General features: G+C 42.2%; 1 protein-coding gene across 1 annotated transcript in view; it reads right to left on the bottom strand.

The window, feature by feature from the left end:
- Positions 1-3,561: 3,561 nt before the first annotated feature.
- LOC112257986 (protein turtle homolog B-like) overlaps positions 3,562-17,523 on the bottom strand; it is a 177,934-nt gene continuing 163,972 nt past the window's right edge. Inside the window, exons 18-20 of the mRNA XM_024432005.2 lie at positions 9,840-11,492; positions 6,449-6,579; positions 3,562-5,621 (exon numbers count right to left, since the gene is read on the bottom strand). Of these exons, the coding sequence (XP_024287773.1) occupies positions 5,407-5,621; positions 6,449-6,579; positions 9,840-11,492 (1,999 nt within the window). The 3' untranslated portion in view covers positions 3,562-5,406. The remainder of the gene's footprint in view (positions 5,622-6,448; positions 6,580-9,839; positions 11,493-17,523) is intronic.

A 17,523-nucleotide genomic window follows, 5' to 3' on the forward strand; every position in this document is an offset into this window, starting at 1 on the left:
CATTCAATAGGTTTCTTTTGGCTGACAACGTTTTTGACTGGGATGATGGTTAAATTCAGTGATAGAATTGTTCAATTTTAAATGGGACTTGGTTTCTCTCAGAAACAAAGCCGTTCAAAAGTTTGGGGTCACTTAGAAATGTCCTTGTTTTTGAAAGAAAAGCAAATTTTTTTGTCCATTAAAATAACATCAAATTGATCAGAAACACATGGTTAATTTTGTAAATGACTATTGTAGCTGGAAATGGCTGATTTTTTAATGGAATTTCTACATTGGCGTACTGAGGCCCACTATCAGCAACCATCACGCCTGTGTTCCAAGGACATGTTGTGTTAGCTAATCCAAGTTTATAATTTTAAAAGGCTAATTGATCAATAGAAAACCCTTTTGCAATTATGTTAGCTGAAACAGCTGAAAACTGTTGTTCTGATTAAAGAAGGAATAAAACCTTCTTAAGACTAGATGGGTATCTGGAGCATCAGGATTTGTGGGTTCGATTACAGGCTTAAAATGGCCAGAAACAAAGAACTTTCTTCTGAACTTGTCTATTCTTGTTCTGAGAAATGAAGGCTATTACGCCTCACAAGTCCTCAACTGGCAGCTTCATTAAATAGTACCCGCAAAACACCAGTCTCAAAGTCAACAGTGAAGAGGGGACTCCAGGATGCTGGCCTTATCTTAGCCAATAAAAAGAAAAGATTAAGATGGGCAAAAGAACACAGACACTGGACAGAGGAACTCTGCCTAGGCTGGCATCCCGGAGTCGCCTCTTCACTGTTGACGTTGAGACTGGTGATTTACGGGTACTATTTAATGAAGCTGCCAGTTGAGGACTTGTGAGGCGTTAGTTTCTCAAACTAGACACTCTAATGTACTTGTCCTCTTGCTCAGTTGTGCACTGGGGAATCCCACTCCTCTTTCTATTCTGGTTAGGGCCAGTTTGTGCTGTTCTGTGAAGGGAGTAGTACACAGTGTTGTACGAGATGGAATAGCCTTCATTTCTCAGAACAAGAATAGACTGGCGAGTTTCAGAAGAAAGTTATTTGTTTCTGGCCATTTTGAGCCTGTAATCGAACCCACAAATGCTGATGCTCCAGATACTCAACTAGTCTAAAGAAGGCCAGTTTTATTGCTTCTTTAATCAGAACAACCATTTTCAACTGTGCTAACATAATTTAAAAATGGTTTTCTAAGGATCAATTAGCCTTTTAAATGATAAACTTGGATTAGCTAACACAACGTGCCATTGGAATACAGGAGTGATGGTTGCTGATAATGGGCCTCTGTACGCCTATGTAGATACTCCATTTAGTTTCCAGCTACAATAGTCATTTACAACATTAACAATGTCTACACTATTGCTGATCAATTTGATGTTATTTTAATGGACAAAAAATTGGCTTTTCTTTCAAAAACAAGGACATTTCTAAGTGACCCCAAACCTTTGAACGGCAGTGTGTGTCTTTTAACTTAAGTTTACTCACATTTAAGTGAGGCAAAGTCAAATGGGTTTATGAAAGAGGCTTACATTTTCAAAGATTTCCATTGAACCTGGCACAGGCTAACAAAGAGCCCACAGAGTGTCCTATTTTCTTGCATGGAACAAAATGTTTTGTTTTTATTGTGAGTCCTAATTATTCACATGTCCCTCGGCCCTCACCAGCCACTAAATTCAGCACCAATATCAATGCTGTTATTTCACCAGAATTAATGACTTGCCCGGAGTAGTTCTCTGATACTGATGACAGTACTGTGACACTGCAAGCTAGAAATACAGTCAATACTAAGTCAATGGGTGATCAAATCTGCCATAAGCTTCCAGTATCAAAATCACACAGCCCAACTAGACCTAACAAACTTGTCAAATTGTGATAATAATAAGGATTCATAGCCAGAATATGAATTAAACTATAACAATATTCCCTTTGAAAGTATTACATTAAATAATAACTTGACCATTTTCACAACAAAAGCATCTTAAAACGAACATTGCATGTAGCATTAAATATGACATATTCTTACTAGAACTGGACAATAGTTGAGAGATGATACTCTTTAAAGTGTGAGTTACCTCAACAATGACATGAATTGTTCCTTATCTGAACCACTGCCAATTGCTTTGGCGCAAGTAGTCACCCTTGTGGAAAAAGTGTTCTACATGAATACGATTTTCATTTATGAAATCCAAAATATTATGTAACTGCCTGCATTTGTTGTCCAACTTATTGAAAATATATCATTTCATAATACATTGGGCAATATATGCTATAATTGTATGTACAATATATTTAAATATATTTCATATTATAGAACATGTTCCTTGCATTTTGGATCTTCATTTTGATATCATTCTTTTGACGGAGGGTTTGAAAATAAATGGCCGTGACACAATAGGCAGCTACATATTTTCTTGTAAAACATGACATATTTCTGAATGCTACTGCCATAACCAACCACCTTGATGTTGACTTCACGTGTACAATTTGTGTTGAAATATCTACCTTTCAAACAGTTGAATTGATTAAAGCTTTACAGCCTCCGATAAACCCTGTTGGATCAACACAAATGAAGGAAGATTTCAAGATCACCAGACTCAGAAGAGAATAGTATGCTAATTATTGAAAGTATCATCCTATACTGACAACAGTGTCATTGTGTTTACAGGTGCAATGTTGGGGATTAACTGATTATTACAATATTCTGATCCTGCTGTCTGCACCAAAGGTAACTCTCGGGTTCAGTTTAGCCACAAATTGGTAATAAACCAGCCAAGTCCTGTACTGTCAAACAAAAATCAAGAAATGGTGGCCATTTGACACAAAAAAAGTCCAACCGAACACACTAACCTGGCTCCATAAAACCACAGTATAACTTTGAGACTTTCCTCTTTAGCTAAGTTCTTGTCTTCATTTAAATGTTTAAGGTACACGACTTGGCATCTAGCCCTCCACAATATGTAGTATGTTTATGCTGTAAAATACATACGCAGACAAAGTATAAAAGTTCACCATATGAAAACATAAAATAAACATGAGCATTGTCATCCATGATTCAGACTCCATCTACACATCCTGCTTAAAAAGCACCAAGATGGATGTTGAAAGGCGTATGTACAGAGCATGTTGTTCAATGGTTATACTGCACCAACCTTAAAACATCAAGTATGATCAATTACAGTATCATTTCAGATTGGTGGTATAGCTGTCATTCCTCTGAAAGTAGCAATACCACTTTCAGATTCAATGACCTTGTTAGCACCTGAAGTTGCAACTCTTAAGTGCCTTTATTGTACAGTATCAATAAGATACCCAATGAGAGACTTTGCTGGAAAGTATCGGCTTGCTGGAGATTTGTTAATATACCCGAATCTAAGTGCTAGCTTTCCATAATCAGAGACATTTCAAACCAACAGTGAACCAAACGGTTGAACCAAAATATATGAATAGGTCTCAAGTGCACAGTAGCACCTGTGTTCCTACATATATGGGTGAAACCATTCCTAACACCCCTCCTTCTCTGACCATCACCAGATCACCCCCCCCATTGTCATGACTCACATGGTTCAGCTTTAATGAGTTCAGCTTTAATATGTCTATATTTATATGATAATGAAACATGTCGATTTATAAAAAAGAAGCACCCTTCAATGACAGAAAAACACATTTGAGAAAATAAAAACTTTAGCAGCTCTGCGTAGCCCTGTTATGCCACAAGAAGCCCCTCCATTGATCTTTCTATAGGGGAATAGACAACATTAATACAAGCACACAAAGAGAAAAAATGCCAAGGCTACAAATACAGGAAATGGCCAACAAAGCCAGTTACCTTCATAAACAAATAGAAAAAAAAATAATAATAAATAAACCGAAGCAGGCAACCAGAAGAAGCCCTATAAAGGCCATCATAAGCCTTTTGTTCATTGAGTCAGGCCCTCCCATATGAATGAAAAAAATACTATAGTATACTATGGCACAAAATCCTATCCTCCTCTCAGTACAGTACACGTTGTTTTTATTGATTAAGGAAGTTGTAGTATTTTTGGCATTACTATAGTACTTTTTAAATAGGAGATGGAGCCCTCAGAACTACTACACAAGGCTACAAAGTGTGCTAGTAGAAGTGAAGATGGTATAAAATAAAGAGCAGTAAAAGCCAAGATTTTGCTCCAGTGCAAAACCCTTTCCCAGACAATGCGACAGACCCAAAGTCCAACCTGAATAGTAACTAGGGCAGTAGCATGTGTTGTATAGAATGTGTGAGGTTGCATGTGTTTGGTTGCATGCCTTGAGTGGCATACAGTACAGTACACTTCTGTTTAAATGGAGCCCAACTTAATCCCTTCCCCTCGCCCTATTCAAAATAGATCTATGAGCCTATGTGCTGAGTTTACGACAGATCTTCCCAACAAGGGGAATTAATGACCATTCCTTTATGGGGTTAAGTGATAATGAAATGGAATTGAAGTTTATACAGAATAACTCAAATATACAATCAACTTCTAAATGATTCCAAGACAATGATTGATGGCGGCAACTGTACGTCCACAATATATCACATACTGTATGTAAAGCATAACATGCTCCATTTCCCTAATAGTCAATATGAACACATCATTTATGGTGTGTCAAAAGACCAGAGACCAGAGATAGATTTTTGATGAGCATGATATCATTCTACAACTGTAAGTAGACCTACATCAACCCAAACATACTATGGTATATATATTGTGACCAATTAGATTTTTACATTCAGAATTATTCAAATTGTGTCAAATTTGAACAAATAAAAAGCTTAAATAAGTCATAAGAATAATAAAAACATACGCCAGTACAGTTGTGTTCAGCTAGCTGAGCCTTGTCATTGTGGTGCCATGTCCTGTGCTCTGAGGTATATTTTGTAGGACGTAATTGAGAACCTTGTGTGGATGGGATGAGTCTCTGGGAAGTGATAGAGGGCTGGCAGAGTGAGGCAGGTGAGGAGACTAGGGTGAGCAAGGTGCTGTAAACTGAGACCTAACTAGGCTTCATGGGCTGTTTTGACACTGAGGCCATGAGCTAAGCCTCTTCTGCAAACAACAAAGTAATACTGTAGTATAAAGATGAGATAGAAAATGAAAATGAAAACCTCAGACAGATGGGTCCTTTTCTAAATGGTTAGAAAATGTGTTTGAAAATATTAAATGTTGAAGCACACAATATTGCTTTCCTCAAATTAAATGTTTTGCACTGGAGTAAAACTTTTGAAGACATTGGGTAGCCACCGTTTTACCGTTTTAATAATAAATAAATAAAATGTAAACCATTGATTGATGCTGGGGAATGAGCAAACTTTTAGACTGAGGGGTCATTTTCCAGGTGGGGTTTTGCGGCATGTTGGGGAAGAGTGTAACCTGACTCCCCCACAGGCTCAGAGGAAAGTGACATGGTCTGGGTCCATGTTGTCCATGCTGGCCAAAATGGCCTTCTGGTCCTCCTGGGGCGGGCGGCGGAACAGCAGAGCGGAGAAGCGGGCATACGGGTCCTGTCTGATGGGCCGTTTCTTCTTCTTGCGGAGGTAGAGAACTTCTTCGGGCTGGAGTACCTGAGAGGTGTAGTCCTGCTGGGTCTGAGAGGTGGAGACACCTGGAGGATGGGAGGGGGATAGCAACAGGCAGGTCAGAGGTGAGAGAGCCTTAGGTCAGGATAAGAGGGCAGAGGTAGAGAACAAGGGTCCTGGTTGCTATCGGACAGACATTGGGCGGGAAGGTAAGGAATGCAAAACACACAGGAAACAATGGGTCAGAAGACAAGGTGGTTGAGTTAGAAAATGAGCTCAGTTCCAATCCAGGGTAAATACTTTACACTGTACCACTCCCCATACCATACCACCATGTATGGTTATTTGTGCACAATAACCTTGGAAAGTGGATACTTATCTTAGGAGGGTTCAACTAAGTTCATAAGTTGGAAATGCAACATGAATAAGTGAGACATTGAATTGTATGATTCAAAAGATAAATGCTGTTAACTGATCATCTACAGTCATTTGATACCGGTGTAAGTATTACTATAATTTCTGTCCTGATTATGGAGAAAGTTGGTGTCAAAGTTAGGTTTCTGGAGAATTGCAGAACTCATTAGGGAACTACCTTGGTGTTCCCACCACTACGGCAGAGTAATAGAGATGAGAAAAGTATCACACCATACTACCTTATCACACCATGGTGACGTGCCGCTGAGTAGATAGCATAGTATGATGCATATATGTAATCTGATTGACGCCTGTGAAAGAGGAAGTCCTTGATAATCCTGTTGTGATGAAGTCTCTCAAAACATAGATGGCAATTGAAAACAAATGTGAGTCAGCCAGACACAATATCTGTCAAATGTGTGGTATGCCTCAAAATGTACATGTTAATCAACCAGCGTCTTACATCAGGACCATACATCCACAATGTCAGAGGCCTCACCTGTTTTTCTTCTGGACTTGGAGTTGTTGTTGTTGACCACCATCGTCTTCTTGGCCTTTTTAATACGTTGGTATCTCAGTGCATCAAACCTCTCAGACCCCGCAGGGGCACTCGGCGCACCTCGACGACTTCTGAACAAAAAAAAGGAGGGAGAACACATGTAACCCTGAGGAACTTCTGTCAAGTGGGCCTTTCCTTCTACATGAGGCACTAAAAGTTCAAGAACCAAACCTTCTGAAGTCAGCTTCACATTACCTAAAGTTTGGAGCAATGTGACACACCTGAGGTTTTTGACTGAACCAAGCTAATAGTTTGGTCAAACAAAATCAAGAGGAATGTTTGTGTGACTTGAATCTACAGTGTTGCTGTATTTTACACAATCTGTCCTATGATTTGTTGAATCTGAAAATAACAGGTGCAAATTTGAAAGAATATTGCAATTTGTAGAACATGAATGAGTATTCTCAGCCATCTCTTTTGTCTGCAGTCTTCCTATCCAGATACTGAGGCACTTTAAAATGGCAGCCCACAGATTCTGCACAAACACAACAGGTTCTCACAAGGCACGGAAAACAAATAGCATCACAAAGGGGCTGTCCTCCAGCTGTGGCTGCAGAGAGAAATGGAAGGCTGTTAGTGGAGGAGGGAAATCACAGCTGAGCGACAAAGCATCATCAATATGTATTCATAGACATGGATACTGTCTACAATGGGCTTCACCATGCTGACAGGGGGAGAGATGGCGGGAGGGGAAATGGCTACTTGGGAACAGTCACATAACGAAAGGTAAGCCAAAACCAAAACTAAGCACTCGGACAACAAATGTAACAAGAGTTTAATCAGATACTTGTTCTTAAAAATAAAATAATGAATAGCAATATTTAGCGATGGCATGCATGGCAGTTTGCACATGGAACAGGACTTTAAAGGGGAATACTGTGAAAAGCACTTCATAGGGCTGTGGTGTGGACCTAAAAATGATACTTTCCCCACAATATCAAAGAAGTGCATCAACAGTTTTGGAAGGACACTTGCTTCACTTGGTAGTGAGAACTGTTCTGTAGTCCAAACTTACAAGTGTAATTAGGTTATTTGCGTGCTTTGTTTCATACTGACTGGAGCGAAGGGAGTTCAGACGGCTAATCACATAAAATATTTCCTAAGAGTATAGGTCCAAAATATTTTAATTTTGGTGTCATCATACAAAAACACCCTGAGTAAGAAAGGATAATATGTCTCCTGCTTGAGAGGAATGCCAAGAATGTATATGTTAAAGAGGACCTAACAGAGTGCCCATTGCCATAAGACTAGACGAGAGAGTTATACTACTACACTCTTAGAAAAAAGTTGCTATCTAGAACCTAAAAGGGTTATTTGGCTGTCCCCATAGGGGAACCCTATGAAGAACCCCATTTGGTTCCAGATAGAACCATTTTAGTTCCAGGTAGAACCCTTTTGGATTCCATGAAGAACCCTTTCCACAGTGGGTTCTACATGGATCCCAAAAGGGTTCTATCTGAAACCAAAAACAGTTCTACCTGGAGCCAAATGGAACCCTTTTTTCTAAGTGTGTACAGCCTGGACAACTTATAATATACACTTGGGTAGGCTTAGAAAATGGCTGTTACAATTGTTATCATATTTGTCAGATAAATATTGTTTTCCTCTGATATCTACTACTCATTCTTACTGAAGACACAAAAGAAGGAACAAAAAAAAAGGAGAAGTGCAGCTAAGCTGCCAAGGTAACACCATCATACAGTACATCATAATGCTTCTATAGCCAAAAGAACAGAAACATTTTGTCTGGGGCCTGCTTGTGCAAGGACTTTCTTGCAGCTTTTGTTGTGTACATGTCAGCTGTCATGGTAGTAAATCAAAACAAGCCTCATCGAAAAATGACAAGTGTTGTTAGCATACATCTCTCAAGCATGAAGTTGTGTCAGGGATACGTGTCTAATCTCCAAATCAATTATCATAAAAGGTGACATATGCATACTTATGTCAGAATGCATACATTATTGAATACTGCAGAACTCAAAATGCATAGCTACTTTGAAGAAAAGGAAAAAATAAAAAACGGAGATGAACTTGACTGGAGTAACAAACTTAACAAAGCAAGACCCAATGACTCGTATTCCCCTTTAAAGGACGAGGTGATTCAAAGCCCCACCTGCTGCCCCCCCCCCTTTCAGACATGGATCCAACCCTTACCTATTGTGGTGTAGAGGACCTGGTCACAACAACGCTGCCCAGATAGCTGAGATCAATAAAAAACAAAGCAGGTAAGACTCCAGGAGCCATCAAGAACGACCAACTGCCCCTAATCAATAATGATGGAGACATTGCAACACATGAAAGCGGACAAATCCCTGCAACACACTTCGCCCAACAAGCCTCCCCTGGCAGTCAGACCTGGGGGTGTCCTGGGGACAATGGAGGGGTGGGGGTGGGGTTGGGTTGAAAGGTTCAGGGAAGAGGCGGTTCATGCAGTCAGGTTACTAAGGATGAAGATGGGCCCCCCTGTGCCTGCTGAGATGGACTCTCCTAAAAGCACCCTCTGCATTATAAATAAGGAGTCCTAAAAGGCCTAAGAGTTATACACAGCAATGGCATTTGTTTTGTCTGAGAGTCAATTGGGATGCACATATGGGATTCCTCCTGTTGGGTGAAAGCAGGGTAAAGCATGAAACACATGGAAAACCAGGGATCCTGTGGTGATGTCTCTCTTATTCCAGGCTTTTAGGGGCTTGTATCAAACAAACTGCGCAATGCATTTGAAATGGTTTAGATAATAATGGCATTTTCTCCAAAGACTTACTTTAGCCCTGAAAGGTCTGTAAGGTAATCTGTGAAGCAAAACATTTATCTTCTCAGGTCACAAAGTAGTTGTTCCACCGAGTCCAAATTTAGAGGAAAATGTGCAAATTGTGATTTGTTAAAAGACAAGTTTGGTACAGTACTTGCTTCACAGATTCCATGGATGGATATTTGAAAGTTGATTTCTGATATGAAAAGCAGCGTTAATCGATTTGAGAATGACAGAACTCCTAAGCCCATCAAATAAATCTATACAGCAAAATGCCATTCCAATAAATTATGTAAGAGTCCCCCGGTCAATTTGTCGTCAAGAACTCGATCCCTTGATGAAATCATATCTCAAGTCTAAAAACAAGAATCAATCGATCTTTACTTAAAAAATGTTTACATTGATATAATGTCCAACCCCAATTTGACCCTAATTATCCCAATTGTCCTGACAAGTGCATTTAGTAGAACCATAATGGTCCTCAATGTCACTGTGTTCAGAACACAAAGCAACCTAACAATTTAAATAAATGTATACTGGCGCAGATAAGTAAATCCCTCCCTGAAGGCCTAGTGCACCTACCCTGAAGCTGACAACTGGGGTGGAGAGGGCTCACACGGAAGGACCTCCTCCTCAGTTCTCCTCTGGGATGGCATCTGCCCAAACATGTTGCTGCTTTCCACAGGGGGTGATGGGGACTGGGACGGGTAGCTTGTGGCGGAGGTGGCAAAGGCCATGTGGGAGCGGTAGCTGGGACTTGCCCTTCTGCTACCTTGGCCATGGGCGGGAGAGGACGAGGGAGAGGACCTCCAGGAGAAGCTGGCTGAAGAGGGGGGAAGCAGGGTAATCTCAGACATCTCTGGAGGTATGGAGGGCTGGACAATGCTGGGACGGGGACGGGGTCGCACTACAATCTCTGGGGAGCCCTCGTGGGAACTAAGGGGATTCTGGGTGAGGGGCGAGAGGCGGGAAGGTTGGAGAACCATGATGCTAGGCTCCATCCTACGAACCTGCCTGGGACTGAGCCGGGGGGTGGGCTCGAACCACCGGGTGTCCAAGCTACTGAATGTGCTAGGGCCACCCATGTGGGCTGCTGGGTCGAGGTAAGGCAAAACTGGCACACCCATACCGTGGCTTGTGTGTCTTAGCTGCCCTAGACTCTGCGCCTCTTGCATAGCTAAACGCTTGGCTGGAAGGCCCCGAGGCTTGAACGTGCTGGGAGACTTGCCTGGACGGCTCTTTGGGGCCTCAAGCTGCAGGACACCAGGGTATGAGGGCACCTGGAGGGAGGAGGGCTGGAAAGCAGGGGGAAGAACATGGGGAGGAGGAAAGAAGGGTTCCCGGTGGAGATGCAAAGGGTGGTGGGGTGGAAAAATGAAGTGGGGCCCTTCCAGACTCGCAAAGGGGAAATCGGGTCTGTGCCAGATCTCCGGGGAGCGAGAGGAAGAGGTGAGCGTCAGGGGAAGAGGGAAGCTTGAGACGCCATAGTGTAGAATATCTCCTTCCCCCATCTCCTCAGGGATGCGGGGGTGACCAAAGGGCCCTTCGGTGTGGTAAGGGGGTGATGACATGACAGAGCTCAGAGGGCTGGTGTCAGGCATGTAGAAAGGGGGTGGAGGCTCGGGTTCCCCAGGGCTGCTAAGGTAACCGTAGAAGTGACCGTGGCCATGGGAGAAGGCTCTGTGGTGCAGGGAGCCTCGGATCTGCCCCGTGGCCTGGAGCCGACTGCTCTCCATGATGGTCATACCTTCCATGGGCCTCTGGAAGCGGGGGCTGTAGGCCGGTGGTTGCAGGTAAGACTCCTGGCTGGAGATTGGGGAGATCTGGTGAGGTCGAAGGGTTGCCATAACAGGGGGCATGGGCCCGGGATCGTCGTTCTCTTCGTCCGACTGGCGGAATTCGGGATAGAGGTCCGATTCTTCAACAAAGGGGAAGCCCTCGATTCGCCTGGGCTTGATAGACATCATCTCCATGTCGCTGGGGTCCATGACGAAGCGTCCGTCGGGGCCTCGGCTGATCAGCTCGATGGGTGTGGTTGCCTCCGCTTCGTACTTGGAGACACTGTACTTTTTGCTTGTTATTGCTCGCTTGGTTTTCTTGTACAGGGAGAGTTCATCCTTCTTCGCAGGACTCTGAGGGATTTTCTTCATGCTCATGCCATGGCCGTCCTCTGAACCCTCCGATGGTGGTTCCATGGAACGCATACTCTCCGGACTCACCTTACCAGAGGAGGACCTGAGAAACAATGGAAAGACAGAAGGCTAGTCAATGTTTGCTCAACGACCTCCTTCAACTTGACTCGGCAAACACCCAAACTAAGCCCATCAGTCGATGCTTTTACTGTCAGGCATCATTTTAGCTGAAAATTACGATCAAATATATTAAATAAAGTCTCCAGTAAGAGATGACAAGCCATTCATCCACAAAAAAAGGCTTTTCAAAGAGCCATGCTTTAGGTAACAAAATAAATATCAGACTATGTGCAGTTACAAGTTTAGTTTGAGCCTGAAGTTCAATTGGGGATTTCAGGCACTGCTACCATGCACCAATGATTTGATCTGACAAAACAGGGATTGGATGTTTATCATTTTGTTATGAATAGAGGATGGATATGGAGGGACCATGTGCAGCAGCAACTTCAGGGTTTTGGACTGCTCTCCTATGCAAAGTCATACATTACTTGATATGCAGACACTATTGAGTTATACTGTAGGTGCATGGTCTTGGTAGGGAGTCAGAAGATACACTGAGTAAAGTCTCCTTGGTGTACATGGTTAACAGACCTATGTTGTCTGTTAACATTCCATTTGCTCAACTGCATCACTTGAACAGCTCATGAGGAGACTGTGCTGATCACGAATCATGTCGGATTGAGTAATACATTTCCATTGTGCAGTATATTTTTCTCAGTCATGGTAGTGTAATTGATGTGAAGTCAGTCACAACATTAAAGTGTATTTCAGTGGAATAACAATGCTTAATGTGTTTTCAGTACCACCTGACATTTCCATTGACTTTTCATAAACCTATGATAGAGCCAACCAGAGGCAATGACTAACATGCCCTCACCCCATCCACACATTCCCATTGCCCAGACACTGCCATCCTTAGGATTCAGGTGACCATCTTTAGCCGTGGGCATCCGTCCCTTTTTCCATCATTTTTTCCCAAAAAATCTTGTCATTACTCCAACTTCCCTGGACCACAAACTCTCGAGCCTCATTCACACTCTATGTATTTGTGGTGGCTATATTTACATGTTATCTGAATTTCAAATTGTGCTTTGCATGTAAGGCAAAATTTTCAGAATATCAACTTAGAAAACAGTCAATTCTAAGGGCATCTTTGTAGAAATCAGACTATATGTTTTTTATTAGTGTGGTTTTATTCATTTGGAAGAAATGTGAAATACCATTTAGTCAAGAGAGTATTTATGTTTTACACCAAGAAATGAGGAATAACAAGCATTTTCCAGAAAAGAAGAGAGCAAAATCAGGACATTTTAATAATACTTTATTCTGAGTACCAAAATACAATGCAAGGCTGAGGCTTTTTAGTATTTCACTAAGGCTTAGCTGTGCTTGTAATGGCTGCGGTGGCAATGGAGGGGCTGAGTTTCCAAGGCAACTGACAGTCGATGACCCGTATTGAAAAACAATGACGTTCTCGCTCTCTGCTACGTATGGAAAGCTGCAGAAGGCACCGTCTGTCGTGGTGCAGGCTCTTCAAGTATAGTGCGTGACATAGGCAAACACATCTGCCTCCACTGGACACAGTGCACACCCACATTCAAGACACTTCCAGCTAAATATTCAATATCTACTACTCATGTGGTTCATAACATCTAAAACTACATCAACAACTTCAATACATAGCAAATAGCTATCAGAAGCAATGTTATCTATACACATAATTCAGTCTTGATAGAACTCGTCACAGCTATAAAATGTTATACTGTACGCTGGCTTGTTTATTTGTTTCTATAAAAATCACTTTTGAATAGAGTATTTGGCATCTGCTGAATGTGCCATTGTTCATGGTAAGATTTTCACCGCTCAATTTATTATGAGACAAAGATGTATTCACACTGGTTATAGAATGAATTTTAGCAGTAAAGCAGATGAGGGCAATACACGCATGTAAGAGTGACAACCTCATGAGGGTTCTCTTGATCATCTCTGGTTTGAATACCATGCTGTAAAATGACAGGTGCTTAGGAATTAAACATTACACCTCTAGTATGTCACTGTATGTTCTGTACTGTGCCATGAGCTTGTCTACAGTACCATGAGCACCATTTGGCACCATCGCTGTATGCTTACTATTACACAATACGCTACTAAACTTAACAATTAAATACTCGACTTTTCAAGGAATCTAACAGAATAGCTGAGAGTCAAACAGCAAAGCATGGAAGAGAGGGCCAGCGTTTCTACTAGGATGTGACAACGCAACTGCCAGGAGAAAATCAGGTGTGCAGGGGTGGGGTCGTCACAAAGAGATTCAGGGGCTGCTTGGCTGCAAACGATCTGGAAGGACACAAGGTACATTCAGCTAAGACTTTTTGTGACATACCAACCAGAGGGAGATTTCTACAGTATGTTGTCCGTTCTGCCTCAAAAATAGTTATTGTTAAATGACAACAAGGGAACAGTGAAAAAAACTGGCTTGTCTGAAGATGAGACAAACTAGTGAGACCACAGCGAAATGACCTGGGATTAAGTATTTATGTTAGAACTGACATACGCTAAGTGTAAAAAAACAGTATGAACACCTGCTCTGTCCATGACATAGAATGACCAGGTGAAAGATATGATCCCTTATTGATGTATCTTGTTAAATCCACTTCGATCAGTGTATATGAAGGTGAGGAGACAGGTTAAAGAAGGGTTTTTAAGCCTTGAGACAGTTGAGACATGGATTGGGTATGTGCGCCATTCAGAGGGTGAATGGGCAAGACAAAATATTTAAGTCCCTTTCAACAGGGTATGGTAGTAGGTGCCAGATACACCAGTTTGTGTCAAGAACTTCAATGCTACTGGGTTTTTCACACTCAACAGTTTCCCGTGTGTCTCAAGAATGGTCCACTACCCAAAGGACATCCAACCAACTTGACACAACCGTGGGAAGCATTGGAGTCAACATGGGCCAGCACCTCTGTAGAATGCTTTTGACACCTTGTAGAGTCAATCCCCCGACAAATCGAGGCTGTTCTGAGGGCAAAAGGGGGGATGCAAATCAATATTAGGGAGCTGTTCTTAATGTTTTGTACACTCAGCGTATAACCACTACGTATTGTGTGACTACGTACTGCTGACAGCCACATGAACATTTCCAAAAGTCTCAAATCTATGCTGTAAAAATAATAATTTTTGTACTTTGGTAACACTTTACTGAAAACATGCATGTTTGTTATAAGCTTGTATGAACCTTTGTCTTGTCTTATAATACGCTTATAATATGTCTAGCTATGAAAGAAGTCCTATGATGCATTATAACAGCATAATGCATGACACCTGCACGGTTTAAGTAAATTGTTACCGGTACTGAATGATAACATTTTTAGGGAAACATATTTGCTATGTTTAAAGTCACAATCTGTGACTAATCTAACATTCATTCCCAGTCAAAAGTGCTGTCCTTGCATTTGTTTGTAAACTGTATGGGTGGGTCTTGGTAACTGCCACAGAGTTATTTGAATTAAGTGTTAAAACTGGTTTTGGAGCCGGATAGCCCAGACATCAAATAACTCTGGGAGTAATTTGCACTTTTGACAGGGAAAGAAGGTTACAGATAATGGGGCAGTAATAACACATTGTCATCATTCGTGAATAACTGTCAGCTTCTCTTGAATATCGATCTCGCCGATGTTATTAATAAATGTTAGATGTTATCAATAAACCAAATCAATTGCTTTCCAGTTGTTGTACACCAGACCTGTTCCCTTTGTATAGCCATGTCATACGGTGACTTCCAAATACACCCCAGATTTAAAATGCCATTGTTCCACCTGTGCTAGGTTTTAAACCGGTCAAACCGGTCGGGCCGGAGCATGGGCTACTCCCGGTGCATGGTACAGGAGGGCAGTTAGGGGGTGGGGCATGAGAAGAAGCAGCAGCAGCCCGACCAATGAACCCCACAAGATGGGAAGAGAGAGAGGAGGATTCTGGGTATGTACGCCCAGTAGAAACCTTTAATGGGACGAGGTTGGCTGTCGACTCAAATTATAGGCAAAATGGGATTTTGAATCATTCTCAACAGTGGTTTCATCTTACATGTACAGCATGGCAGTCAACATCGGGGGCAATTTTTACCATCTCTGGAGAACTGAATTGCCTCCTGTGCAATGTTGAATCAGGCACTTTTATGAATTAATTATTTATATTGACTGTAGGTACACCACATGCTGTGGCTTATATGTCAATTAGAGTTTGGAGCAGTCTGATCGCGAGGCAGATGCCCTTTTTTCCCTGAATCTGAAAATCCTTGTCAGTCCCGGCTAATATCGTGCTACGTTTGTGCACGCCTCAGGGGATACCATTAATCATACTGGTTCAAATTGCCATTTGATCAATTTCAGGAAAAAATCTGAGATATCGGGATCTAGGGCTTTCATCCCAATTTGAATGTATTTAAATTCAGCTTAACAGGTTTCTCAAAGAAGGGCACGTTGTACCCGACAATGCTGTACACACATCACCCCCAGCTGGACACCTAAGACTATGACATCTCTGGAGACTATAAAACACTATGACCCCAGGTAGGTTGCTTAGTGCATATCTTTTTACAGCTGTAATTTTTCAATCATTTTGCAGCTCCTGTGAGTGGACCGCGAAGGTGCTTAGGGCCCCAATTGCTCGAACCGGCGTGTGACCGTGCCCAGCACAGGAAGCATGCGGCCAAGCCAGCCAGCAGCATACTGACTGAGGGGCGGGCTGAACAAGGTGCAGGTAGCCACACTCACTGAGGGCTGGAGGGCGGGGGCCGGTAGCTGCTGGCGTCTTGCCCCTCGCTGTAGGGCTCTATGCCGGGCAAGGGGCTAAGAGGAGTCCTGCGGTGGAAAAAACAACAGAGACAGGAAGAGAAGGAAGAGAAAGAGGGGAGAAGAGGGAGGAGGAGGAATGCAGTCAATGAGGCTCCAGAGCTTCCACATGTCCAAACACAGAAAGCGAGAGAGAGAAGAAAGAGGAGGGAAAGAGAGAAAGAAAAACAGGGAGGGACAGAGGGTGTGAGAGAGTCCAAAATAAAAGGCTGGGTAGGGAGAGAAAAATGGAGAGAGATACAAAGACAGAGAAAGGGGGAGAACGAGAGAGTCAGAGAAACAGGGGCATGAGGAAGATACTAAGAAAAGGAAGGAGAACGATGGTGAGAAGCTGAGTTAGAGAAACATAAGTAGAAAGCAAAAGGGTGTAAGCAAGACAGAGAAAGGGGAGGAGAGGACAGAGAGAAATATAGAGCAAGAGCCAGAAACAAACAGAGGGGAAAAGAGAAGACAGGGAAGGAGCGAGAGATACAAGAAGAGATTTGGCCAGTGCACGTCTGACAAGTTCTCCATTTATTAGGCACAGTCATACAGCGTACAATTAGAAACCCACACATGACAGGAAGAAATACTGAGTACTGTGGAAGTCATGCATTTCAGAGGGAACGGGGGGATCCCTACCCTCTGTCTGACTTTGGTAGCAGCACATGCACACCTTTGTTCCTATGACTTCTGGGAGACATTCCCCTTTTGTACTTTCAACCCTAAACCTATCGGCAGTTAATAGTTCATATTGGTGGGATGGAGTAAGCAAAACAGTATATTTAACTGATTAAGAGCAAGTGGAAAGGATACAGCTGTTACGTTAACATCAGCATGGTGTGTACATGTAACTGCTGACACAATTTACTAGTTAGTAGTAGGAGATAGTTTAGTAATTGATTTAACTGTAGAACAGACACATACGATGAAGTGGTACCAAAAACATAACAGCAATTTCTTAGTTGCATGTCTTAGCACCTATGCTCTATTCTTAGAGTCAGAAGAGGTTAACATCACTTTTAGTGCAACACCGTTGGGAGGCTCTGTCATTGAAGTACGTTCTATTACTCTAATGTGATATGTAGTGAGCTGGAGTGCAATTAGCTTGGGTCAACATTTACAGACACCAATAATGACAGCTTGGCCTCCATGTAAAATGAGGTATTGGATAAAAAATACCACACTGACAACAATGCATTAAGCATGGATGTTTTTGTACTTCTGTTCTCTATTTGCTGTGAC

The sequence above is a fragment of the Oncorhynchus tshawytscha genome, linkage group LG09, assembly GCF_018296145.1.
Source record: "Oncorhynchus tshawytscha isolate Ot180627B linkage group LG09, Otsh_v2.0, whole genome shotgun sequence".
Classification (NCBI taxonomy): Eukaryota; Metazoa; Chordata; class Actinopteri; order Salmoniformes; family Salmonidae; genus Oncorhynchus; species Oncorhynchus tshawytscha.